The sequence below is a fragment of the Notechis scutatus genome, chromosome Z (assembly GCF_049901735.1).
Source record: "Notechis scutatus isolate UNSWTSFEM ecotype Mainland chromosome Z, rNotScu1.2, whole genome shotgun sequence".
NCBI lineage: Eukaryota > Metazoa > Chordata > Lepidosauria > Squamata > Elapidae > Notechis > Notechis scutatus.
In genome coordinates, this window is record NC_142025.1 from 31,798,862 (window position 1) to 31,823,586 (window position 24,725).

The 24,725-nt window shown below is 38.4% G+C and overlaps 1 protein-coding gene across 1 annotated transcript in view; it reads left to right on the top strand.

Annotated features, from left to right (window-relative positions):
• Window positions 1-499: 499 nt before the first annotated feature.
• JAZF1 (JAZF zinc finger 1) overlaps window positions 500-24,725 on the top strand; it is a 138,630-nt gene continuing 114,404 nt past the window's right edge. The window contains exon 1 of the mRNA XM_026673605.2: window positions 500-943. Coding sequence (XP_026529390.2) covers window positions 595-943 — 349 coding nt within the window. The 5' untranslated portion in view covers window positions 500-594. The remainder of the gene's footprint in view (window positions 944-24,725) is intronic.

Here is a 24,725-nt window from a genome sequence, read left to right on the forward strand (position 1 = left end):
TCTCTTGTTTGACACTTGGATTCAAATGTCAAAGCTGTTTAATTTAATGTTATCACTTATATACATTCTTCCCCCAAAGCAGGAAGGTTTGAAACATAAATGCTGCAAAGTTGGATAGGGTAAAACTGTAACAATCTTTTTTTCCCCTTCCGGAAAACTACCTTAATAACTTTATATCCTAAGTATTCTATATGTAAAGTCTGATGATAAATATGGGGGAGGGGAAACAAGTGTTGTGCCCTCCAAGCAGGCCTCAGCACTGGAACCCAGGATCTGACTGTGTTGAGTCTCAACCCGAGCTCCAGCTATTCAACTTTCATTTTTGAAGAGGGACGCTGGTCTCCTTCCTGCAGATATCTTTCTATAGCGTATGGAAAGGGGGGAAAAACTTAAGAAGTTACTGAGGAATAGGCTCAGACACACCCCCAACTGTTGTGTTCCCCTCCCCTCCGCGCCCACGCTGCCGCCCAGCTCATAAAACTCCTGGCCGCTCGTCGCCGAGAGCAGTTGCTGCCCAACGTGGCCCGGGTCTTAGGCTCCTGCTGCGGAGGCAGGCAGCGACGGCTGGGGTTGCCCAGCTGTTTGAGTGCGGCAATGATCCCTCCTCCCAGCTGCGCCTGCCTCATCTCCCCCCACCCAGCAGCCCGTCCCTCCCCTCCGCCGCTCCCGACGCTGCAGCCGCCACCTCCTACTCTTCTTCCTCCCAACCCCCAGCCTCTCTCGCCCGCTCGATCTCCATCTCCCCTCGCTGGCTTTCCCGTTCCCGCCGGCGGCCCTGGCAGAGTAGGCACCGCAAGGCGGAGGCGGGAGGAATCTCCATGCAACACCATGACAGGCATCGCCGCCGCCTCCTTCTTCTCCAATACCTGCCGCTTCGGGGGCTGCGGACTTCACTTCCCAACCCTGGTGGAGCTCATCGAGCACATCGAAGACAACCATATCGGTGAGCCGGTGCAGCCGGGTGACGCGTGGGCATGGGGGGCGGGGGACCGGGAGCGGGGCGGTGATGGTGGTGGTGGAAAGAGATCCCCCTCCTAAGCCGCGCTAGGGCGGAGGATTGGGCGGCAGCAGCATGGAGTGCGGAGCGGGAAAGGAGGGGCGTGGGGTCGAGGGAGCGGGCTGAATTGCAGCCGGGATCGAGCGTGGGATGAATGAGGGTAGAGGCTTGATGGGGAAGGGGGTGCCGGGTTTGGATGGCAGTCAGGCAGGCACGAGGGCGGGTGGGTGTGTTGGAGGGTGGGGAGGATGAGGGGAGGCGGCGGCGAGTAGCTGCCGGAGGTAAATGGCCGGGTGGCTGGCTGCAAGGCGCATGCAACCGCAAAGACGACTGAGTTTGCATTGGCAGCGGTAGAGCGCCGAGACCCGGAGGAGGTGGAGGACGAGTCCAGCACGCCGCCTGCTGCTTCCGCCCCGGCTCTGGCTGTCAGGACTGTGGGGAGGGAGCAAGCCGCCGCCGAGGCGGCCATTCCGCTTCCTCCTCCTCCCGCTGTAACGGCGGCGGCGGCTGCTACTGCTGCTGCTGCGTCCTGTCAGAGCTGTTGCTAGGTGTGGAGGCAAGGATGGCGTGCGCTAGCTCTTGGACCCCTCGCTGCCGATCAGCCCCAGGCCGACTTCACCGTGCACCGGGGGATCTGTTTGAGGAGGGGCCGTGCCGAGCCAAGCAGGCCGGACGGACGTCGCTTGGAGGGCGCCGGCGGCAGAGGCGGGGAGGTTAAGAAGCTGCTGCAGGGGTGGCGGCGGTGCGGAAGGAGTTGCCTGTAAAGCTGCCGGCTGGCGCAGTGTCAGTGCGGCCGTGCGGGACACGCAAAGAGGCGAAGGGTGTTGGATGTGCACGATCGAAGCTGCGGTTAACTCCGCCTCGCCTGGTTCCTGGTTGTTTCCAGTGGGAGCTGAGCTGGGCCTCGAAGCCAAGACCTGCAGACTGCGGAATGGGCACGACTAGATCGTCACCTGTAGGATAGTCTCCCCCCTTTTTTTTCTCAGATGCCAAGCAAATGCTTCGGGAATTCAAAGTGTGCCCCCTACCCCAGTTCTCTAAAAAGGTCAGAGAACGGTGCCCACTATGAAATTCAGGCGGCCAGAGTGAACTTGCAGATGGGAAATCAGAATGGTGTTCTCCTTTTAGGGCGTTGGCTTTCAGTTTCCTAATCTGTTTTCAAACAGGCAATAAAGTTCTGAAGGAAATCCCACAAAACTGGTGCTCTTTTATCTAAACAAGTGAACAAAATGAGAGTTTTGAAGGGTGATTCCAAAATGGCTTCAGGTTGTATTCTACTAATGCTCTAGACCAACAGGTAACTCCCTTAATTACTTCAGGGAACAATAGTGATCTTGTAAAGGCAATTATTTAGGATACTTTCCTGCTTCCTAAACTACATTACAGCCTACAAACTGTTAGGGTGGTGGGGAACGGTCATGTAGGAATGCAAAATAAAGATTTGTCATTTTAAAAGTACTTGTTCTGCTTTGATTTCATATCTCTAGTGTGCAATTCAGTAAAAATGTAACCAAGTGCCACATTGCGCTGTCCTGTAATGGTGGAGTGGACATGCTGTTCTATTTTATGACTCTCAGAAGAGAGGCCTAAACAGAGGGTAGAAAGAAGATAAAGTGAAAAGTCTAAAGTAAATTCCAGTCTTGGACTTAAAACTATGCACTCACTTTTAAAAACTAAAATTTGTTGTGAAACCAATTAAAGCTGAATAGGCAGTTTGCCAGCAGAGCATTCAGAAAATCAGAATGGCAGCTTCAGGGAGTCTTACTGATTTCAGACGACTTTCTGATGAATAATTAGGGGCTGCAAGCTTAGACCATTCAGGAGTTAGAGAAAATTCCAAAGTTCCCACATTTTTAATATTTATGATACAATATATTGTTTCAAAGTTGATGGGGATTCAGTCCTGTATCTGTTACTTGTCAAGATCAAGGTCAACATCCTGGCAAAAAGCCAGGGGTGGGATTCTATAGGTTCGTACCTATTCTCTAGAACCAGTTGTTAACATTCTAAGCAGTTCAGAGAACTGGTTGTTAGAAGAAATTACTGGCCTAATCCTGTAAGGAAGGCAGGAAGGAAACATTCTGGTGTTGCTTTACATAAGCTGCCTCTCTGTTAACTCTTATTACATTCTTGGCAGGACTAGACTTTCTGTCTCTGGAACTTCTCTGGAGTTTTTTTTCCCTCCTTTGCTGGTACTTTGCTTGTGTGGAGTGACCATTCAAAGTTACAATGGTACTGAAAAAAGTGACTTATGACCATTTTTCACACTTACGACTATTGCAGCATCCCCACACTCATGAGAGGCCAGGCAAGGAGATGCGTGCCTCAATGTGAGCGATATTGAGTTGGCCACACCCAGCCAATAACCACCAAGTCATGTCCATCCAGTCACATCACCACCAAGCCATGCCCACTGCCTAAGCCACGCCCACAGAACTGGTTGTTAAAAATTTGAATCCCACCCCTGCAAAAAGCCCAACACTTACTAGGGCTAGTCCGCCATCTAGAGATGCTATCATTCTGTCATTAATAGCAGCTGATTTTTTCATCCTTATTAATCCAATGCAGTGACCAGAAGGAACTATTCAATTACTTTCAGCCCATCAGGACACAAACAACAATAATTGTTACACCTCGCCACGGAATCACGAGAAAGACTGAGCAAGTGATCTAAAGCTGCATTGAATCTGACTGTGATTGCTGATTGGGATCTGGGGGGAAAGGGAAAATCTGGGCGTAGGGAGTAGGAATTACAGCAGCATTTAAAGTGACTGGAGTCCATTGAGATTCAGGGACAGGAAAGAGTGACCAATGCCAAGTAAAGTCAGTCCTGATGCTGTACCCATTTTCTTCCCATTCAAAATAAGAATTTTGGCTCAATAGGTTTATGGGTTATAGATATATGCTTACACATTCTTGACTCTCTGCTAGAAGAAAAATGTGACAGTTCTAACTTGCCACTTTTTCCAGATACCCTATCCTTGAATTAGGTCGTTATACTAGATGAGAAAATTCATGCTGAAGGATGCAGCAGCATGGGTAACTATGGGATTATTACAGTATATCTCTATAGCACCATTGCTTTGTAATGACTCCCATATGCAATTCAATGTGCTGGTTGTCACCCATCAACTCCTACAGGGCCAAGTTATTTGTAGGATTGTCTGTCTCCCATTAGACCTCTTATTCCACATACTTATTCCACACATACTTCCCTCTAAGCCCAGTCTATGTACCAATGTCATTTGGTTGGACCTAGCTCAACCATAGGCTTTTCTATGGTCATAGACTTTATCTGCCCTTTGGAATGATCTCTCCACTGCTCAAGATTTGGCCCTGATCCTGCTATCCTTTCAGAAGACATTTAAAGCTGAGTTTTTTATTCATGGGCATTTGGGTCCGGAAGTGTCCATTTCAGGACATGGTTTAATATGTTTGATGCCAAAACATATATCTGTTTTTAATTTTCAAATCTCTTGATTATTTTTATGTTAGTCATACTAAACTGATTTTGCATAATCAATAAGCCAATACATGTTTATCTCCTCCCTTAACACAGAGAAGGAGACACCCTAAAAGTTGCCTTCTGAAATATGAAGTAATGTTCATTTCTACAAGAGAGAGAAAGAGAGTGAATAGTATTAGTGGGATATTGTATTTATCTGCTTATGCTTGAAACATGAAAAGACCCAAAGCCAGAGCAGTTTGCAGATCTCAAGCTGAATTTGGGATCTGGTCCCATATCTGAGCTAAGGTCTTACTATGAGTAGGGAACTAAGTTTCAGAAGATCATACTTAAAGGATTTTTATTCTTGTATTGGACATTTTTCTGGACAAGCAGAAGTGTTAAAAGTATTAAAACCACTAAAATGGACACACTCTATTGCTACTCCTTCTGATCCAGGACCTCCTAAATAAATGTTCTAGGAACAGGCCTGGAATCTACTATTCTTTGCTGTAAATATGGGTCTGGGAAAGATTAATTTGTTACTATATTCTAGACATACACACACACACACACAGAGAGAGAGAGAGAGAGAGAGAGAGAGAGAGAGAGAGTAATTTCCACATCCTGGTATAAATTACTGCTCCAATTTTTAGGCTGAGTTCACACTGACTAAATTGTAAGTGTTAATATTTTAACACTGCAATTTGATATGCAATAACAGGGTAGCCTAAAATAGGCAATCATTTTAAGTTATGGATTTACTTGACATGATAATATTTATGAATATACACTAGTTAGAAGCAGTGTTACTCGTAATTGCCCAGTTAATGTTACTAAAGTATTTGCTTGTTATAGTCTCAGACCTTGTCAGGTGTTATTCCCATCAATTTCTGTAACCAGTGTTTTTTTTCCTGTCTTGGGTGTGCATATCTTTTTAGTCACCCATGTCTTCATTGCTTTATGGGTGGACTGTTGCATGCATTCTACACTTGAAGACTATAAAATGCAGTCGCAGGAGCAAGCCTCACTATATAACATCTTCACACTGGTCACTAACAAGCTAAGTATAATTTAAGTGCTACTTGTTATTTATAAAGCCCTGTGTGACAAAGGGTCTAGCTCTCTGAGGGACATTTCCTGTAGTAGCTGCTTGTCCTGCGTGATCAGGCAGTCAATAGTTTTGGATCCCATCAATCAAGCAGTGCCATGTAATGGTATCTAGGAAGTGAATCTTACCTGTTGCAGCACCTGTCCTCTAGAACAGAAAGTCCCTGGGGAATTATATGCTCCCTCATTCAACCCACTGCTAGTGATAAGAAATTGGTGTTTTTTTAAAAAAAATCTGTTTCATTGGGACAGCTATTGTATGTTCTTTTCCTATAAGATATTGTTATTTAATACTCCAACTCAATGTTGAGAAAGCACCCAATTCTCCAGAGTCTTGCAAAAGAGCACTGTGGTCAGGCCTATCTGATTTGTGTGTGGGGGGAGTGTGTGGAGAGAGAGGGGTGAGGGAGGGAGGGAAGGAGAGCTTTAATGTCTTCGAGGTCTTTAAAAATACTTTTCATGTGTCTTTTTATTCGAAATTTGTAACTCAGTTTTCATTTAGTCCATTTTGTCAACTAGAATTAATCAGCTGCCTGTAATTAAGGCAGAGGCTTAATTACAGACAGTGAAACAAATGTACACTTCAATCAGGACTGTGTCACAGGTTGTCTTCCGAGTTAATATTACATGCCACTATGCAGTAATGTGTGTTTTAAACTCTGTCACTCAGTTTCAAACTGCTCAGTGATTCATTTATTAATCCCACATTTAATAGTGGATTGATACATAGAATGTTTGACATGTCAAGCTGGAGCTTGAATAAATGTCTCCAGGTATATGCAATATAAGTTCTGTACAGCACTGACTGAGTCTTCCAATCTGTTTCTCCTGAATGAAAATAATTATTCAAGTTCTATGCTAAATTCATGTCTTCTGGCATGTTATGTATCTTATATCATTTTGCCTTCACATACAATGATTAGCTTGCTATTCTTTTCAGTTATATATATATATGTGTGTGTGTGTACTTGTGTATAACTGAAATATACATATGAATTGGTTAGATGTACTCTTTGGTGGGCAGTCATTTTTACTTTAGAGCGCATTGACTGCACTCTAAATGTTGCATGTCTGTGGACACACACATGTCCTTACTATACACTTATTTACAATCCCTAACATGCATTGATAATAGCAATAGTTCTTAGACTTATATACCACTTCACAGTGCTCTACAGCTTTCTCTAAGCGGTTTACAAAATAAGTATACTGCCCCCAACAATCTGGGTCCTCATTTTATCAACCTTGGAAGAATAAAAGATGAGTCAACCTTGAGCTGGTGAGGATTGAGAACCCCTGACAGTCAGCAAACTTAGCCTGCAATGCTGCACTCTAGCCACTGTGCTACCACAGCTCAATAGATCTTATTCTGAGGAGAGTTCCCACAGGTTTCCCGTTTATTCTGGCCACCCTGCCAAATTCCTGCTACTTATGTATTTATTTAGTGTATGGCAAATAAATGGACTTATAGTGGTTCAAATGTTAATGTCCAGTCCATTGAAGGACAGGGTGATCTATGTTGAAAAAAATCAGGCATTGGGCCAGTGTAAGCTCTTCATGGACATTCGGACACAATGTGATGGATATTTTGTCGAGGAGCACCACAGTCACACTGAGGGGCAGAGACAAGACTCCATTTAAACAATGAGTCTGTCAGACACCACGTTGGGTATGGACCCTGTTCAGAGTTGACCTTCAGAGGAAGGTCAAAACCTGCTATTATTTGTACTTTTTCCACTAAAACTATGCTGGTTTCATAGGTGGATTTGTTACATGGACCAGAACAGGAATAGGCAACATTTTGGGGGCATTTGGAATTGCATAAGACACTCTCACAAAACAGCAGTCATGGGGTTTTCTCAGGTCTCTATTTACTAAATAATAGCCATCCTACAACCTTTCTCCATCCCGCGCCCCCCCCTCAAAATAATTCCAATTGGAACTTTATGAGTCTAAAGGCTTTTGCTATATGTAAATATTGAGCTACGTGCTGCTGTTTTTTTTTGTAGCACATCAGTTTCTTTATTAAGTTTTTCCATTTTTGTTTAAAAGCAGTTGGAGCAGGAAACTCACTAAATCAAGGAAAGTGTCTGGGACATACTGGTATTCAACAATATCATATTGCTTGCCAAAAAATTAGAAGCATTATTTCACTTTTAATTGGTCTGTTTTTATCTCTACTTTGAGAAAAACATATATCATGCCCTTAGTTGATAGATGTGTGCTATCAGAAGTTCTCAAAGGATGGAATGTGAACCAGGAGGTTGTGAAAAGCTTGGATGGGAGTTTCAATTTTTTTTGCAAAGTAGAGTGAAGTTTTGAGAGCGCTCTTGCCTTGCCTATGTAGCTCTGGCCATTACTTTCAAACCTCTTTCCAGTTTTCCTGCATAAATCCCCAGCTGACTTGCCCAAGCAAAGTAGAGAACAAACCAACTTTTGAGATTGGTTCCACATTGCCTGGGCAAGCATGCAAAGTTGGAGCATTCTTAAAAACTCTTTCCATCTTAGTTGAAAGAAGGCTTATATATATACAGGCAAAGTGGAGAGCAAAGCCCCAAGCGAACTTGAAACTTTTTTAAAAAATAATTTTTATTAAACAATTTTTTCTTATATACAACATCATTTCCATTCATTACAATGCTTTTGTGATGGTATTAATACTTAATCTTAACTATCTATACATTTGTCCTATTGTCATCTTCTCTGTTCAACTCCATACCTATTATTTAGCCAATCATACTGTACATTCCATGTCAAATACGTTTCCTCTTTTTCCTTTATCTCCATGGTCAACTTATTCATCACATTTTTCTTATCACATTTTCCTCTGGTGGCATACTATCATTTTTCCAATTCTGTGTGTAAATTATTCTTGCTGCTGTTAATAAATGTAGCATTAGAAACTCTGTTTTCTTATCATATTTTCCCATTATTATACCTGATAGAAAAGTCCTGGAGACTTATTTTTATTTACTAAATTTATAAGGTGCTACAGTAATTATTGACTTAATATAATATAAAACTCAATACCATTACCATATGTATTCACATTCAACATAAATAATATAATTAAGCACATACCATGTTGCAAAAAAGAACAATAGTGTAATTTCCTCATTCTTAGGGGTTTTGTGGTTTTTAAAATTCTAATAAGTTTGGGACGACTTTCCTTCAGAGGAAAGTTATTTCCTAGACGGTAGTTATTGAAGAGGATCTCCTCTGAAAAAGAAGGAAACAGAACCCAATTTTTTAGATCTCACTGACAATGTAGACACTGTTAGAGTAGGTGATTCCAAAAGTAGTCTGTTTCTGTGCCATATAGATGTATCTTAAAAGATAATAACCAGTATCTAAAATGGCACCTGGTCACTTTTTACTTCAGGAGGGATTGTAAGTGGTGCACAGAATTAATCTTTATAAAGCCCAGAATAATTGCAGCTGCCACCTGGTCTTTAAACAGGGACCAAAGAGTGAAGGTAGATTTCTGTATTATGAACTACAGTACTTCAATGGAGGAGGAATCCAGAATAAGAATCTGCCTGGAATTGCAGTAATCCAAATCCAAAGTCACTCTGACATTTTAGGATCAAACCTAAGCATGTTCCTCCCTGTCTGGAACCTAACAGGTATAGAGTTGAGTACTATCTGCATACTGATGTTACCAGAACCTCAGGAGGAGTCCTGTAGCACCGCACAACATAGAAGCCTCTGGGTTGCTGAAAGAATCATTGAAAAAGGAAGGTATCATTTCAGAACCATACCATTCCTCTTTTTGGAGTCAGGGTCAGAAGATAGCAATAGCATTTAAACTTATATACCGCTTCATAGTGCTTTCCAGCCCCCTCTAAACAGTTTGCAGAGTCAGCATATCACCCCCAACAATTTTGGGTCCTCATTTTACCCACCTTGGAAGGATGGAAAACTAAATCAACCTTGAGCCTGGTGGAATTTGAACTGCCAAATTGCAGGCAGCCGACAGTCAGCAGAAGTAGCCTAACCATTGCGCCACCGAGACTCAGATACCTGACAGAGGGTATCAGAAACTGCTGATAGTGACATTCCCCTTATAATTGTCCAACAAGAGGTGGTCGCAAATATGATCAAAATACTCTCAGTACTGTACTTGGAGCTGCAACTAGAAACAGATACAGATGAGCCAATTCTCTGCAATTGTAGCATCACCAAGTTGCCTAAAAATATATCTGAAGGCAAGCTGATTACTATACAAAAGTTCTCAGTTGGAAACAGGAGACTTCTTCAAAGCAAGCAGCCTCATCTCCTCTTCAAAGATGCATTTACCTCTGACAATAAGTTAAGAGAATGTGATTTTGGGAAACATGGGAATTAGAAAAGCGCAACAGGTTTGTTAACATTTAAAAAAGGAACTGAGTTAACTTTTGTTAAATACTTTAAAATGGGTCACATTACTCATTACTATGAAAATTTGTTTCCCCTGACACATTTAAAGTTACAATCATACTGAACAAATGGTAATTATAACCCGTCCTAAGAGTTCCCAAGTACGTGGTAGTTGGTTCACACTTATGACTAGTTGCCCAGCCTGCAATCATATGATCACTACTTGCATCCTTTCTCCCAGAGATTGCAGATTGCTGGAATAAGTCTTCCCCATGAATACTTCCTCTTCCAGCCTCACTTCACTTATGCTGGTCACTTCTGTATTCTTGCACATTGTCCCCAACTCACAACCTTGAGCATCCTTCTCAATCTTTGCTGTACCTTTCATGTACCCTTGCACTATTGCATATCCTCTCTGATTATTGTTGCATTGCTCACATATGGCTGGCTCAGGAATTCTGGGAATTAAAGTTCACAAGTCATAAAAGGGCCTTGGTTTCCCACTCCTGCTCTTGAGCAGTGGTGTCAAACTCAAGCCTGTGGGCCAAATCTGGCCTGCGGGTCTGGTCTGGAAACCGCAAAGGACCAGCCAGTGGTGTCTGCCAGGGAAAATTGACCTTGGGGGAGGTTTGCGCAGCACCCCCCAGACTCCTTTTTTTGTTGGTGGGTTATCAGAAGAAACTAAAAACAAAACAAAAAGAGAAAGAGGAAAGATAAAGGGAAAGAGGAAAAACAAAGAAATAGAAGGGAAGATGGGAAGAGAGCAAGGAAGAAAAAATAAGGAAAGAGGGGAAGGAAGAAGAAAGGAGATGAAGAGGGAAGGAAAAAGGAAGGAAGGATATTATAATGAGAGTGAAGGAAGGTCTCAAGGAAGTCCTGTCTTAGCACTTGGTCATCACAGATGCTCATGACATGAGTGACGTCGAGCTGGCCACACCCACCATGGCCATGCCCACCCCAGGTCACGTCCATCCCTAGTCACACACATCCCACCTCTCCAAGGTCAAATACAACCCTGATGTGGCCCACAATGAAATCGTTTTGACACCTCTGTTCTAGAAGATCTGTGCTATCTTGCTTTGATTGACAGTTCTAATGGGCAATCTTCAAAGAGTGTATAGTGTAACAGAGTATAACAATTTAAGACAAAAAATATTAAACCAGGGATCATATAATAAAATAATGTAATCCAATGTTTAATGTTTGCATTTTGCAAACAGAGGAATTCCTGGGTTATCACTAAAGCTTGATTCACTTAATAGTTGCATGATTTAAATTAACAACTGCAGTGATTCATTTAACAGTGGTGAAAGTCATAAAATTAGGTGCATCTTATTTAACAACTGCCTTGTTTAACAACAGAAAATCTGATCCCCATTGTGGTTGTAAATCCCTGTATATTATGAACTTTCATGTTACAAATTGCATCATATCAAGTAGCCCAACACTAGTTACTTCTCTTGGCCCAATCCTGGCAGTTCAGGAATCACTGAAATAATAATTGGATAGTCAGCAAACTGGCAGCATTCTCAGAAATAATTGGATCCTTTTAGGGCAGCTGTAAGGATTTTCCTCCCTTCTCTGCTAGAGATGATCCCACTTATGATATATGAGGGATGATTTTTTTTTATTGCTCATGAGACAAGTGCCTGACATAGTAGACGCTTTAATTAAAGTTTTTGCTTACTTTTATATTTACAAGCAATCCAGTTACAGTTTCTCCACCTTGTTCAGAAGTCCTCATTAAATTATACCTACATATTTTCATGCTTCTTCTTCTCAAGATAAACTGTTATGCAGAAAGGAAATGAGAAATAGAAAACAAAATTAATTAAATGCAGGAGATGACAATAGGTAATCTACCTAAATCTAATTTATCCTAATGACATTCACTGTAGCTTTCCAAATTTTTTCTTTCCATTATCCTTGATTTCCTGAGTTCATACAGCAGTTCATATGTTGCTTGTTCTTTGATTTCTCATCATTCACTTTAAAACATCCAATTATCTCCATTCAAATACAATTTTCTTCAGCTTTTTTCTTTTCTCGTTCATTATTTATGTATTTGTTTTTAATTCAGTCTTCATTAAAATATTTTTATCAAACCACTTGGTAGTTATTTACTTTTGTATTCAATTCATATAAATTCATTCATTGCTCATTCATCCTTAATCCTTTTCTTCTCTGTTTTCTTCCATATACTTTTTAAGTAACTTTTCTCATTGCCTTCACATTTTAACCTTCTCTTGGTATACCTGACTCTTACTTACATGTAATAAATGAATTGTACATTCTGACTTTTTTTTCTTTCCATAAATGGTCATTGCTTACAACTGACCTTGTACTAGCCACTGTCTTTTTGATAGTATTTCTCAATTAATTTTCCCAATTTTAGTAAGCATTCTATTACTTGCTCTGTTTTTTCACTGTTTCTATCCAACTTGTAATTTTTGAATCCATTTTCCCTGTTAAACATAACTATTTTAGACTTTGATGCTTTTGTTTTCAAATGCATATTTCTGCAAACCATTTGGGCTACCAGTGAACAATTCTGCATCACTGACATTTGTTTTGAGTCAGGATATAAAGCATTTCTTCTACACAAGAATTTCTTCTACTTACATCCATAAATGAATTATAAAATAAAAGGAATATCAGACAGTTTATGTCACTCCTTACTGAATGTTGAACTAAATAATTAAATAATAAATAATTCAAATGAAACTTTTTTCCTAAAATCTTTTACAAAAATAGTTTGCATTAAATCATTCTAGACTTCCAAGCTGCCTGCTTGTGTTTTCTATACAATGTTTTATTATTATATATCCAGTCCTATCACTAATAGATTTTTCCATTATTTTTCTCAAAATATCCTGCTGTGTTTTCCCAAAAATAAGACAGACAGACAGACAGACAGACATATCTTGCCACCAAAAAAAGGCACCAGGCCTTACTTTCGGAAGGTGTCCACTGACTCACCTCACTTACACACATTGCCCTCACCCTCCTTTTCTCTGTCAGAGGCCTTCAGGAGCTTCTTCTGTTGCCGGCAAGGCCAGCAAGATAGGTGTCAGGGTGTGTGAGGCCTGGCTGCAACTGCCCAAAGGTAAGTAATAGGGCAGTTCCACCCTCCCATCCCTATCCTAAATTAATTTTTACCCGTGCACCCTGGGGTGGGTGGGGTCTATATCAGGGCTTATTTTGTTGGTAGGCCTTATATTGGGCACACATGTAAAAATCAAGCTAGGACTTAAGTTTCAAGATTGATCATATTTTGGGGGGGAACACAGTAATTCTTTTTTTTTTTTTATCATAATTCACTAAACATAATATAGAATTATTGCCAATCTGTGAATCCCTAAGAATCAATTTTGTGTAGGGGTTAAGGTATTATGCAGTAACCAGGAGACTGAGTTTTAGTCCTATCTGGCAGACATTTGGAAAAAAGAAAGGACCAAACCATTTCTGAAAATATTGCAAAAACAACTGAAGGGAATTGTCCAAGCAGTCGCTAACAGTCAAGACTGACTTGAAGGTACCAAAAATAATTTCTGCTTTCATATACACTCCCAGCATATAAATCATACCAATTGATTTTTGACACATATTTAATTCTTTTATAATTAAACCTGCTATCTCATTTTCATGTATGTATTAACTCCATTTTATATCATATTTTATTCATATTTTATTTCCTCTTGTTCTTTGTTTCACACATATCAAAAATTTCTTCTTTCCTCCCTTTTTCCCATTCATTCATTCATGATCTATTCAATTGCAATATTCTATACACTGTGGTCATCACCAGATTATCATGGCTTTGGTCAATAAAAGTTTTCACACAATGTTTTCTACTAGGGCGAAAAGAATTAATTACCTTGTTTATACTATAGCTAATCCTTAGTACTAGTACAAAACTGTCACTTTGGGATCCTTTTGCCCATATCCCACAAACTCAAAGATTGGTTTTATGCTAAGCAGCCTAGATCTCAAAGTGTTTTGCAATCTGACATATTATTGTCTACATCCCATCAATTAGGAGGTAGGTGCGATGTAGTGATATTTAGAAAATTATATTATCTATAGTTGTTAAAGGAAAATGTAATTTAGTCATGCAGTAATTATACCTTAAAATGTTTTAAATTGTTTTAAATGGAGCCAAATCCTGAAGAATTCTAAGAAAGTAGAACCTCTTAATTCTGTTAGTTTGACAAGTTGGCAAAATTATGTTGTATTATGGATGGTAATTATGGATGTTGACCATGGACTCTTTCATATTTTCAAACTAATTTTTGATTCCCCTCCAGAAGGTTGGGGGGGGGGGTGATAGAATGTTCCATAGGCATAGGGCATGACCACAGAAGGCCTTTTTCCTAGGTCCTGCCAGCTGAAATTGCTGGCAAGGTCTAGGAAAAGAGACAGGAGAATGGTAGCAAGCCTCTTTGGATGGACTGAGTGGGCCTGGCCAAACTTATCATGGGGTGATGGACAATCATGGAGTAAAATCTATCTATGTGGTCACTAAGAGTCAAAAACAACTTGATGGTACATAATCATCCATCAATATGAGCACATAGTTTTACTGAAGTTGTTATTCTGAAAGAATGTTTAAGTTTCTTTTCCAAAATTTTACATCTTCTGTAGTCCAACACATACCCCAACACAAATCAGGAAAAAAACTCCATTGTCTATTTTAAAATATCTAATAAAACGATTATGAAATGACTGAAAGTCTTGTTTACTGTAACTCAAGGTACAGGACATGAAATAAAGTATTAAATTACAAAGTCATGTTTGATTTGATCTGAAGCCCAACTGTACAATAATTTCAGTTAGTGGAACCAACTCTCCAGAGAAATAGTTGGCTCTGCTTCATGTGGAACAAAGATAGTCTTCTATTGTGGGTCCTTTAATTTGCATTATTATATTGAAAAAGTGGTTGGTCCTAAATAGTTTATTACATTAGAAGGAAATTATTTAGGCCCAGCCACTTATTCAATATGCTTTGTGGTAGTTGAAAAAAATAGGTAGGTTCATTTCCCAGCTATTAGGCCATCTTTTTTTCCTTTCTGTGGAAGACAATGCTTACCCTCTTTTGATTGTCTGATGCTTCACCAATATCTGAAAAGATAATACTTATAAGTTCATTCAGACCACAAGCATATCTCTTCTGGGCTGTAAGTTTATCTGACCCAGAATTTAACTTAATTTAAAGTAAACACCAAGTCAATGGTAGGAATCAATCTGATCAAGCAGAAGTAAGAATGTAATACTAGAACTAGAAACCTATGATTTACGTAGAAGTGAATGCATTGTACTTTTCAAGAAAAATAGATCTGGCATCAATCATTTGCATTCTGATTATTTTTAGACATACTCTTGCATTATATTCTGTTAGAAACTGTCTTGAAGATTTTCTAGATTCGGGTGGTTCAAAGATAGACTAAAGAGAGTTGATGTGATCATTCTTCACTGGTTGTACTACCTTCATTATTTTGTAGATAAAGTAGACCAGACTGTGGGGAACTGGATGGAAAGATCAGGTTGAAGCTCAACTCTATCCATATCAAGTGGCTGAAACGATACATACCTGAGGCTGGAGACTACTAAGTATTATATGGATTGCACTTTCCCTTCCTGCATTGATACATAACTGGGAGCTTCATGGTCTCACAGCTCCTTTTTAAGGAGCAGGTGGCAGCTTTGGTTAAGAAGAATTTCACAGAAATCCATCGTGTGCCAATTGACCCTTGCTTGGACTGGTCCAGTCCATTCAGACATCCATTCACACTTTGGTCACCTTCTGCACAGATTACTATAATGTGCTCTATATGGGGCTGCCTCAAACCCATTTGGAAGTGGACAACTGGCTCAGAATTTTATTTGTTTATTAAATTTCTACATCACCCATCTCATTGAGTGACTTTGGACAATTTCCCACAGCTAATAACTAAAAACACAGTTAAAAAGCAGAATTAAGGTTAAAATGTACAAGTTAAAAGTGAGAATTTTTTTTTATTCAGACGGCTTAAAAGTTGAGGAGGAGGAACAAACTTTGACTCAATTCTAACTAGATTGAATGGCTGTGACTGTTTGACAACCTGGATATTTAGGACATTTTTCCACCTTTGGTCTTGGATGTGATGGCTGGGGATGGCTAGTGGCTTGTGGAGATTCTCTTCACTTTGTTCAGTTATAAGCCTCCTGATTTAAAAAAAAATCTCACTTTTAATCTGTACATTTTAACCTTAATTCTTCTTTTTAACTGTGACAAATACCAATCTTTAATAAAAATCACTAAAAGGGAAGCAAAAGCATCCTGTTCCCTGCTAAATCACTTTTTTTATAGACAGCTTCTTTCTTTCCTTTAGCAGCAACAGCAATGTAATATGCTATGTATCATATAGGAAGGAAAACTTTGGTCTCTTGTTCCCCCCATTACTGTTTTATTTTATGTTAGGAATGAGAAGAAGTAACATGTTCCTCTGCACTTGGTTTGTTGCAGGAGATCAATATGGAGAAGTGTATGGGACTTCTGGGTCCTGGTAATTCACAAAGCAGTTTTGTTCCTTTTTTTCCCTATTGTCCAATTCTTGGAGATTTCCTGAGCAGAAAACCATCCCTGCAGTTTTCTTGGTAAAGTTTTACAGAAGCGACTGGTCCAAGATCATCCAGCTGGCTTTGTACCTAAGGTAGGACTAGAATTCACCGTCTCACAGGTTCTAGCCTGATGTCTTAATCACCACAGCGGACTTCTCTCATTATCCATATACATACTGGCAAAATGACAAATAATTGGTATTCAGTTGTTTTGCTCTCCAATTGTGAGTAGAGAATGATGACAAGTTTGAAGCACCATCCCAATTCTTAATCTTTTTCTGGGTGTTGCACGCACTATGCTGACATTCATATCTACCATTAATAGTAACTACAATGATCTAGTAAGGTAACAATCAAAATGTTGCCAATATACAAAGAACATCTTGTTCATCATCTATGTCTCTATTACCATAAATTAACTGTTTCTTTCAATTGACAAAAGTTTGGTCTGGAAAATAAGGCAACTTTGGTTGATGAACTTAGGAACTTTCTCAACTTTCTTCACTTTTCATTCCTTAGTGAAGTTTTTATATAAAAGCTTATAAATTGTACTGTAAAAATGATTATGATTGTTTAAAAAAGGATGAAGTGTCCATATTCTTCAATAAAAATCTTCACAGTACTTTTTAATTTCTAAATAAGCATTGCAGTTAAAAAGAAGAAGGAAGTAACAAGTTTCCTTCAGGAAAAAGAAGAATTTGTTACACTTAATAGCAACAAGTGACATGGCAACAAGTACATGTTACTACTTTTGCCTAATAAACCAGTCTTTATTCTTTATGCTGGATACTTACAAATGTTCACAGAAGTAATTTTACTTTGCCACTAAATATGTAACAGAATTTTCAATGGCAGCATCCAGAATTATATTTGGTGTTTTTTAATTGTATTTTCAGTACTAGTCTCAACAAAACAAAGTAGACTTTAAGAAGAAAGGTATCAGAAAGGGTTGATAGAGAGAATCTTGTGCTGTTGGCATATTTCTATTGCCCTGTTCCAAAACCAGAAAATGACAGGCTGTTAGGAGTATGCATATTGCAATAAAGTCTACAAAAAAATTACAGGACGTGAATACCATACAGGTAGTCCTCAACTGAGGACCACAGTTGAACCCAACTTTTTTGTTGCTAAGCAAAGACAGTTGTTAAGAGAATTTTGCCCCATATTGCGACATGTAACATGGTTGTTAAGTAAATCTGGCTTCCCATTGACTTTGCTTGTTAGAAGTTCGCAAAAGTCAAACTCTAAGGTACTGTAAGAACCTTCATAAATATGAGTCAGTTGCCAGCATGTGAATTTTGATCACATGACCACTGAGATGCTGAAATGGTTGTAAGTCTGAAAAAGCCATAATTCACTTTTTTCAGTGCCGTTGTAACTTTGGACATGACTTCCTGTAACAATCATACACTGTAATCTGCACAAGGTAGCAATCATACACTGGCTTTTTTATTACTTTTTTAAAAAGTTTTATTTCCACAGTTCTCAGCGCCCACAATCCCTGAAAGCAGCCTACATACTTTAGCTGAAAGAAAACTCTATGTTCTTAAAATTTAACTTCACTGAATTAAAAGTATCATTTCTATTGCTATTTTGGTTTCACACAGCAGAGGGCAGCACAACACATATTGGCTCCAAGAGCAGAAAAGCAGAGATTTCCTAGATATCAATTACTGGATTGTAAACAATTTACAGGGGCAGATCTCCAGCTGTTGGTAGCTTCATCTTTTAGAATTTCTAGGTTAGACAAATAAAATTAAATTAGAAAATTCCTGCAAGTTAACTTTCATTCTCTTTTATATTAGTATTGTCCGTCTGATATTTACAAATCAAGTTTTTATCTTATGCTTTGTTTGTATGTTGTAGTGCCTTATGCTTCTCTTTCTAGCCTGACAATCCTTTACAACTTTCCCCAGTAAAATGTTATCTCTTTGTTGTGTGAAAGTTGCACTCTTATAAAGCAATTTTGTCCTGGACTTTGCTACTGAGAATCATAGAATTCTCATTCTAATGACAATATTGTCACTTGTTTTAATTTTTTGTAAGCCTTGAAATGAAAAATAAACGTTGTTTAATTATATATCTCCATCAGTATTCAAAATGTCAGATTAATCCTACAAATGCCCTAATAATATAGGCCACTTTTTTAAAACATGGAGACTTTGTTTACTGCTTTATGCTCTCAGATTTTTCCTGGCATAAATATAACCTTAATGGTTGTATGGTTTCTCTGTAAAATACACTTCAGAAAATTATAACACCCATGAAGATTGTTGTTTGTAAATTTTGCAATTGACATCCCGCTACATGGAAAGTGCTCAGTTTGAGAAAGTCTGATCTAATCCTAATCTAATCCATTTGGGACAGGATATTTCCAATAGGAAATTGTTTCACTTCTATATTAAAAACTGTTAAAGTGAGCTCATCTAAATAATTAGTTCCATAGTTAAATTGCTTTTAGAGCCTAAAATTGTGTTTAGATTCCAAATGTTTAATTAAAATTGTAAGGAAATTCCTTCTTTTGGGACATTATGTTTTGCCCTATAATTCCACCTCTATCTTTTCTTGGAAAAAACAATTTCACTTCCATTAAAATTCTTCTTTCCTCTGAGGTGATTCAAAGTTTGTTAACATGTTCATTTTGAAAGCATGAATCCAAATGATACTCTCCTGCCAATTATACCCAGTTTATACATCATCTTTCAGTGAACTGGCCTAATCCTGTAATAAGTTCTCTTTCGTGCTACTCCATGCCTTATTCTTGGTCCATCTGGTAGCTTCTAGGCTTCCATCAGTCAGGAAAGAAAGACCTTCTCTTTTAACCTTGGACTTAATACATAATACAGTCAAAGTGCTGTTAAGAGTCTGGAGGGAGAAAAGAGAGGAAGGAGTAGATTTCAAATCCTTCCAAGACTGAATGACTTTAGATTTGCAAATCTAACAATTTGTGACTTTAAATGTATTCCCCCTGTGAGAAGTATTCTTCAGCCTGGATGTTTTCTTAGATGCATAGCTCTTGCTTGAAGAGAGGTGGCAGATGTAGCTAGGAGGGCTTTTGCAAAGTTACACTTTGTACTCCAATTGCAACCATTCCTGGACTGGGGAAGTCATTCTCACACTATCTCATCCTTTAGTCATCTCTCTCATTTAGGACTGTTATAACACACTATACATGGGACTGCCCAGAAAGACCATGTGGAAACTTCACATAATACAGAACATGGCACTGATGGCTGTGCTTCAATATATTAGAGTGACTCCACTATTCTGGAAGGTATTTTGGTTATTGGTTGACTTCCAATGCTATCAGTTGTTTCCTTTAAGGTCTTGTATTTCTCTGTACCTTGTTACTTGAGAGACCATCTTCTTCTGTATTAATCTGCTTACCCATTTAACAATTTAAGCTTATTTTACTATATATTCAGTCCTCACAGGATTGACACCTGATTGGGCCTTGGAAGCACTTGTTTTCAATTCCCATTCTTTGGGACTGCCTCTTGGCAGGCTTTCTATCAGCTTTGCTTTAGGAAAATGGTCTCTTGCACAAGAAAAAGATGTGTTCTAAGTTAAGTTGAGTTTAGTGAGTACATGGAATTTGCATTTTATGGTTTGTATCCTTTTTGATCTTTTTATTTTTAATGTGTATTTCCAAGTAAAAAGACATTATTTTATATGTTGGCATAGAGCCTTCAGGGATCGATGGCAAACAAATAAATAAATAAAGATAAATAACCAGCATGGCCAATCTATTGGGGAAGGGGCGCATTCCCATGGAAAGAATCTGAAGAATGGCACATATTTAAGATGAACAAGGCTTAAATGCATATTTTAAATCTTATTTTTTTTCCTTCCTTTCTTTTTGTTTTTTAAATATAATCTCTATCCCATCACACAGCAAAGATGATAGATTAATCTTACCAGAGATCAGAATTGTTTGCAAAAGTTTATTTATTTACATTGTGTAAATGGTTACTTATCTCACAGAAGTGACTTTGTGTTTAATATTTTTTTTTTATTTTATTATATAAAATGTAAAAGAAAAAAGAAAAGGAAAATAAATTAAGGGCAGGAAAGCCAATGAGAAAAGGTGGTGGAATATAAGAGGGAAGAGAAAAAGAAAGAAATGACTTTGAATGGCTTCCAAAAATTAAAATTCTGAAGAATTAAAAGCAATCATGCCTAAAATGAATTATATGTTCCAATGCTAAAACCCAATCCACAATATAAAGTTTGACCAACCTCCCTGAAATGCCTGGGAAACAATTCTTCAGAACTTCCAAAGGCTAAAAGGTATTGGTGAGATTTAGATCTCTCCCAGAGAGATTTTTTTTCTACAAGGCCAGCGAAAAAGAAACAACGTCTAGGTCCAACAATATGATATTACCTGATGGAAAGGAACTGAAGCATACCCTGTGTGTTAGATCAGGTAGGGCGAGTAGAAACATTTGGACAAAAGCAGTATCACAAATAGCTAGGCCAGTGATGGCTAACCTATGACACGCGTGTCACTAGTGACACGCCAAGGCACTTTGATTGACGCGCCTGTTGGTGTGGGGAAAACCTGCACATTTAGAGGCTGCCTGTGCTCTGCTCCAATCCCTGCTCCCTGCTTGTTGCGTGGAGGCGTGGTGTCACCGCTGCCGCAAGATCTTTGCAGCAGAGAACCAGTTTTAACCGCCATAAACTGAAGTTTGTCAGTTTCATTACCTCAGGAACGCTACAGGAGGAAAGGAGATCCATGAGGTTCACAGCCCTGTAAGGTGGCCTTCCGATCCCCACATCCTGCACCTGCAGCCCTGAGACCAGGAAGACGAGTTTCACAGCCCTGTGTGATCATCCCAGCCCAGTCCATCATAAACCAAATTATTGATATTTCTTGAAGTGACACACGACCCGAGGAAGGCTACACTTTTTCCCAATTTTCGACACACCAAGCTGAAAAGGTTAGCCATCACTGAGCTAGGCCCTATGCCACACAGGTCTTTAAAGGTGACAAATGGCACATTGATTCACACTTGGAAGCCTATGGGACCCAGTAAAACAACGCCAACATCACTGTAGACACATTTACAGAAACACTTATCAACATAAATAAAAGGTGTTATCTAGATAAAGTATCAAATTAGCTTTTATATAACTAATACAGTTATATATGATTACATGTTCCTTCCTCTCCTATTTTGATGTTTTGTTCTGGATGTTATTGATCTCTGCCAATGTTTTCTAATTAACTATCTTTATCTATGGAAATTCTCAGTATTTGATACTGTGAGGACCCCTTGGAATCTTTGAGGAAGGCTATTTATAAATGATGGTCAAACATATTATTTGTTTCTGTGTTTATTTCTTTTGTGTGCCATATCCCACTAATAGGCATTAACTTTCTTGGTGTTTTCACTGAATCCAGCAATTTTATAGAACTTCAGAGATTAGAAAACATTCTTAATTCTAAAAGTTTGATTTTTGATATTGGTTTGCTGGTATTGAGACATCTTTTACAGTTCAAATAATGGTTCTTGTGTATATCCCTGCTGAAATTTTGTGTGTGCTTCTAAAAAGAAAGGCGGTTTCTCATACCCTCTGCTTAGCCATTGTTGATGTGATATGACAGGTGCAAGAACAGAAAGTTACAGATAAACGGCTGTATTTTTGCAAATCTTGGCCAGTTGTTTCTTTCTCAGCACATCATGATATAGCTGTACTATCAGTATGGTTAATTATTTTAGACCCGTCTTCTCAGATTTGGCATCCTCCAAAATATGATGCCTAATTTCCTGAAATCCCTGGCTAGCATCAAGTGGAAAATAGATTGCACAATCTTGATTAGAAAGATTAAAAGCAAAGTTTGGATAAATGTATTAGGATTTCTGCTTTGGAAAACTGATCTGGAAATTACTTCGATGTAGCAATCTGATGCATGTGCTTGAAAGGTTTAGTAGCTCTTCTTAAATAGTTTTAGATTACTTCTGGTTTCAATTTGAATATTTCAGTAATTCTATAGTAGCCTCAGTCATGGCATGGCTTTTTTGGTTTGTTTTGTTGATGTTTATGTTTAGAGAATGGCCTGGTGGATGTTTTTGAATTCTAATGCTCATTAGCTCTAGGTAGTATCAGGAAAACTATAGGAGCTACAATCTAACAATTGTACACATATGATCCTGACTTTGAAACATACAAGACTCTGATTTAAAACTTGGGCCAAATGCCTTTTGGGAAAGAAGAACTTTATTGGCTTCCCAAACATCTGTAGAGAGTTGAACTCTGCAAGTTTTTTCTTACTTTTTGATTCAACTTTTTTCACTAAGAAATTCTACACAGAGAATTCTTTTATGGTATGTAAAGATCTGTGTTTTAGGTGGTAATAAATTGTCTGTAATAAATTGTCCCCCAATTATTCATCTCTCCATTCATCTCAGAATATTAAGGACTTCAAACATTAAATCTGCATTTTGACTTTCACATGGAAACTGATAAACAACAGTAGTCCACTAAAGGCAAGCATAATATGATTTTTCTAGCCTCTATACTGACTTTATGTGTTCTGTGTCTGCTGTAATATATGAATGTCATTCAGAGGCATCCATATGGAAAACTTTTTTCAGCAGTTCCATCTGCTTGCTATCAAATGAGTCAAAAATGTTTCAATGATTTTCAATGGACATCTGAAACATTTACTGGCTTCCTAAATTAACGCCAGCTGGTTTGATTTCCCAGAATGCCAAGGTCTGAATGGTACTTTGAGAAATCTGTAATGCTGATCATCAGATGACAATGATTAAGCATTTCATATTTTAAATTAACATTCTAACCTTTAAATATACAAACGGGAATATGAATGCACAAAATATGAAATGTGGCTATTATCTCTCTTCAGAATAAGTGTCCACAAAAGAAGCAGGTTGGTTTACTGTATTTTGAATTTATGTGCAAAACTGTACTTTTATCTTTGTTATGACATTAATTGCAGAGACTAAAATATGAACAAAAAAGAGGTAAGCCTAGAAACTTAACAGTAGGGCTACCAAATCTGGGGTGGGAAAAATTGGACTGGAAATGCAGAGAGAATAAATATGAACTCTATTCCCTTCCCTTCTTATGGTTGCCTGAACTTTTGCTGCCTATATTTGCAGCTTTTTAATCTGCTCTGCGTGCCTCCTAAGAGCAATAAAATTGAAAATCTCTTTAAAGAGCAATGGCAGTATTTCAAGCATTTTGTTCTCTATTTTGGGAACTCGTGCTTGGAGAAATAATATGTTGCCCAGTGGTCCATAGATAACCCAAAAGAGGGGAAAAATACAGAATACTTACTCTTCAATTTGAATCTGAATGTCTAAAATACCTTTTATAATATGCTTATATTCCATATTACTGTATGCTATTGAACTTCAAATTTGTTTGTCTTTTGGAGATTAGAAACTGGTAAAGAGTTTTATTAACTGTTTTTTCAAAATACTACTTCTTAATTAAGTGTAATATGCTTTTTAATAAATATTTTGATTCTTACTTATGAATAAAATTATTCTATTATATAGTAGTTGTTTTTTTTAAAAAAACACCTCTTTCTTCATTTTTCAAGCTATATTTTTATTATCAAATCACAAAATTATAGCTGGATTAGGCCAAAGGCTAGTCTAGTTTGCTAATTCTATGAAAAATAAACAAGTTCCCCAGCAGCTGGCATTCAGAGACATGTTGTGTTTTATACTAGAGATTAAAAAACCATTTTGTGTTTTGATAGGATTCTATGCAAACAAATATTACTACCTTAAGTACTTTTCTAATTAAGAGTTTATGGTTATTGTGTTATGAATTTCTTTAAAGTTGTGGCATCAGCTTTTACAATGTTTTTACTATAGTTTCATAGATCTCCAAAATCTGAAAAGATCAGGAAAGATGTCAATCCAAGTCTAATGTTGATAGGAATCTATTAGATCAGTTTGGTTAGTGGTGCATTAAAACTGCTTAAAACTGAACTGCGGAAGTGGCATTCAAGCAGGCTAAATAATGTGTTACCAATAATAATAACCCCAGTTTTTTATCCTAGGTGGATAAAAATGCCTAATCCAGTCTGAAATCTGGCTAACTGTGCGATGAGCCATACTAATTTTTATTTTTTTGCCAACCCAACAGGAAGTTTGAAAGAAATTATGCAAAGAGGCTACACAATCTCTGTGTCCATTAATAAAATAACTCCCAAATACAGAACAGAAGGGG